Genomic DNA, 3,412 nt, shown 5'->3' with positions numbered 1-3,412 from the left:
TACACAACAAGAGACGCAGTCAAGTATTAAACACACTTGAATGCCACAAGACAAACTCAATCACACTGTTAAAAACAATATATTATTTTATTATTATTTATAAAATTTTAATAAATGTTATATTTACTTAGAATTTTTTTAATAATAAATATTTCAAAAAATTTTAAATGTTATATATTACATATATTAACACACACACACACACACACACACACATATATATATATAATTTAACAAATGATTAAATAGTTAATTTAAGTACATATATTATATTATATTATATTATATTATAATAGCATTTTGACCAGTTTTATATTTAATTTTTCCTTACTTACATTTTCAGAATGGTGGTTAGGGGTTTGTTTAAATCATTAAACCGGCATAAGAACAATAATAATTGTGATGCATGTCTCAAATACCCCTAATAATGCTTATAATTTGATTGATTTCATGACTTAAACAGGCTGCATCACGCTCAAACTTACCCGCACTTCCAGCCAGAGAGTTCAGTGCTGTTCAGGATCGACATGCAACTGAAAGAAAACAAGCCAAATGATCCATATTAATGAAACCGAATGATAGGGAGCTTATTCCTCTCATGCGAGATTTGTCAAATGAACTATTAATATCTTTATTAACAGTATGTTATTATTAAAAATAGTGCATTATTATCCATCTAGGTGGGAACTTTGTGTGTTGTTCACACCTGGTTTTGTCCAGCGGGAGATCCGGTTTCAGCAGCAGAATGTTGTACCTACAGGACAGAAATATGAGTCACGCCGCGCCGCAGGAAATCTGACGTAATGAGCTCATAAAATGTCAGTTTTCCCGCCTGCACACGAACCTCTCTGCAAACTCCCTGAACTTCGGACGCCACGAGAAACCGTCCCGCCGGATTCGGATGGTTTCCATCAGGCCGTTGTATCTCAGCTGCAGAGGATGGAAAGAGAAAATCAGATTATTATCAAATTGTTTATTTAATTAATACATTACATAAATATAATAAATTAATGTATGTATATTATTTTTTTATTCAGCTTTCAGATGATGTATAAATCTCAATTTCAAAAAAATTGACCCTTGGTTTTGTGCTCCAGGGTCACATATATAATTGTATAATATACATTTTATTATACATTTTATTTTATACGTGCACACACATATGTATATATACAATTAAATTGTATATAAAATATGTATATTATATAGAAATATTATATACATAACATTTATTATATATAAAATATATATTTTCTGTTAATATAAAATGTAATTAAAGCATACATAATAATAAATATTTAATAGAAATAATAATTAGTTATATATGTATTATATTTTTTATTAAATATAAAATATAAATATCTATATCTATTATAACATAAATATACATTTTATAATAGTTTTTATTATATATGACATATATATTCATTATATAAAAATATACATTTTTAATTTAATATAAAATAAAATACACATAATAAATATATTAATTAAACATTTAATAATCAGAATTTATATTAAGTATATATTGCGTATTATATATTACATTTCATATTAAAATAAATTTTTTTTTGTTTTATTCTATACTATGTGATATATAATATCTATTATTCTTATAGGCTGCAAACTGCACTTCCACAAATGTCCAGCAGGTGTCAGTGTTGCACAGTCATACAGTTTTGTCGGTCCTGCTGATGTACATTCCAAGGCTGTACATCATCTGACCATGTGACTTAATAGCTGTTTATGTGTAAACATACATGCACAGATAGACACAAACTGCATCATTTGAACAGGATGGACCGATCTTACAGAAAACATTAGCTGCTAGTTGCTTATTACTTACTACTATTAGTAACCATCCAGAACACTTTAGAAACCACTAGGCAGCACCCTAACACAGTGGTGGACTAATATCTACACAACACAGAGCTTATAGTCAGTGTTAAAATCTACAATGTGTCATTGAACTAATAGCTCCAACAAGATAATGGCTTACTAATACAGTGAGATATATTCATATTGGCCCTTAAACACAAATTTAGCGGCTCCTGTATCATTAGAGGGATTTGGATTGAGCTCCATCATAACAGCATTGAAAGGCTTGCAGGTTTAAGTACAGCTCACAGAGCTCAGTCTGCACCGGAGGGCAGGAAAATCTGAGAATGCATTCAGCTCCACAGTGGAACATAAAAGAGGCCACAGACAGGGCCGAACGCAGCGGAGCTCTCAGTTTAACCCACCTGATCCATCACCAGTTTACTGTCCAGCTGATCGGGCTGCTTGCTTCGGTTGGGTTTGATGCACCGAACAAAGTGTGGACCAGCCGCAAACATCTTCTCCATGAGGACAGCCAGAGAACGCTGCACGGAAAACAACACACAGACGGTTCGGCTGCAGGGTCAAACACACGAGTGAGAGTCAGAGCTGAGTTACCATGAAAATCACAACGCAAAATATCTTAAACGGTCCAAGAAATAGACTTCACTTTACGAAAATAACATTTATCTTCATTATGGGGTGAAATTTATAGAAAAAGGTTTTCCATCAGAGAATAAAAAATATACAGATAATTAAATAAAGGTAATTTTATCTCACAATTCTGGAAATTCTAATCATAATAGTGAGATATATATATATATATATATTAGGGATGGGAAGATTCCCCGATTCGCTCGGTGCATCGACATAAAAAGTTAACGATGCGATGCATCGGTTTAAAAAGTGTGCATCGGCTACAAGTTGGCATTTGTATCGCGATGCATCGTTTCTAACATATTTGCATCGGTAAAAACCGATTTATTAATATATAATTACTAGTGGATACACTATACTTTTATTATTTAGAAAGTGACCAATAATCTGTGAGCAATATTTTATATGTAGATTGATTTCTCCTCTCTAAACTGTTTCTCAAGCGCGTTCTCTCATCACCGCTGCTGCTGCGTGAATATGACCAAAAACCAAAACCTGACTTGAAATAACCTAACAAATCAATCGGGGCTAAACGGTTCCATTATCGACAAATTAAATTCACATTCCTTCACTAATTTGTGCACACTTATTCTTAAGCAGACCTTAATGTCGATCATGGATCAAATCGATCCACGGACTATTGTAATAGGTAAATCAAATGTAAGCTAGACACAGTAATTACTAAGCTCAAATGAGTTAATGTGTGTTTCTTATAGCAGTTAAAATATAGTCATTTTCTTAATTATTTATTTTCATTTTTAATTCCGTGATTTTAACTTTTAATTTAGTTATTTTAATGCTTTAAAGAGCTATTTTAGATTGTAATGTCCTCAGTTCTGCAAACTATAAAAGGTACAGCTGTCATAAAACCTGAGATAAAGGCTGCAAAAAAAAAAAAAAGTCAAATAATAGTATGTGAGAGAGTAGTAATATCATT

General features: G+C 31.7%; 1 protein-coding gene across 1 annotated transcript in view; it reads right to left on the bottom strand.

The window, feature by feature from the left end:
* Positions 1–472: 472 nt before the first annotated feature.
* LOC107740045 (myosin-IIIb-like) overlaps positions 473–3,412 on the bottom strand; it is a 30,961-nt gene continuing 28,021 nt past the window's right edge. The window contains exons 18-21 of the mRNA XM_016552319.1: positions 2,244–2,363; positions 845–930; positions 707–754; positions 473–533 (exon numbers count right to left, since the gene is read on the bottom strand). Of these exons, the coding sequence (XP_016407805.1) occupies positions 482–533; positions 707–754; positions 845–930; positions 2,244–2,363 (306 nt within the window). The 3' untranslated portion in view covers positions 473–481. The remainder of the gene's footprint in view (positions 534–706; positions 755–844; positions 931–2,243; positions 2,364–3,412) is intronic.

This window comes from Sinocyclocheilus rhinocerous, unplaced genomic scaffold (assembly GCF_001515625.1).
Source record: "Sinocyclocheilus rhinocerous isolate Xijiao unplaced genomic scaffold, SAMN03320098_v1.1 scaffold6216, whole genome shotgun sequence".
Taxonomy (NCBI): domain Eukaryota; kingdom Metazoa; phylum Chordata; class Actinopteri; order Cypriniformes; family Cyprinidae; genus Sinocyclocheilus; species Sinocyclocheilus rhinocerous.
Note: the sequence above shows the minus strand (reverse complement) of the source record. Positions and strands in the feature narration are given on the sequence as shown.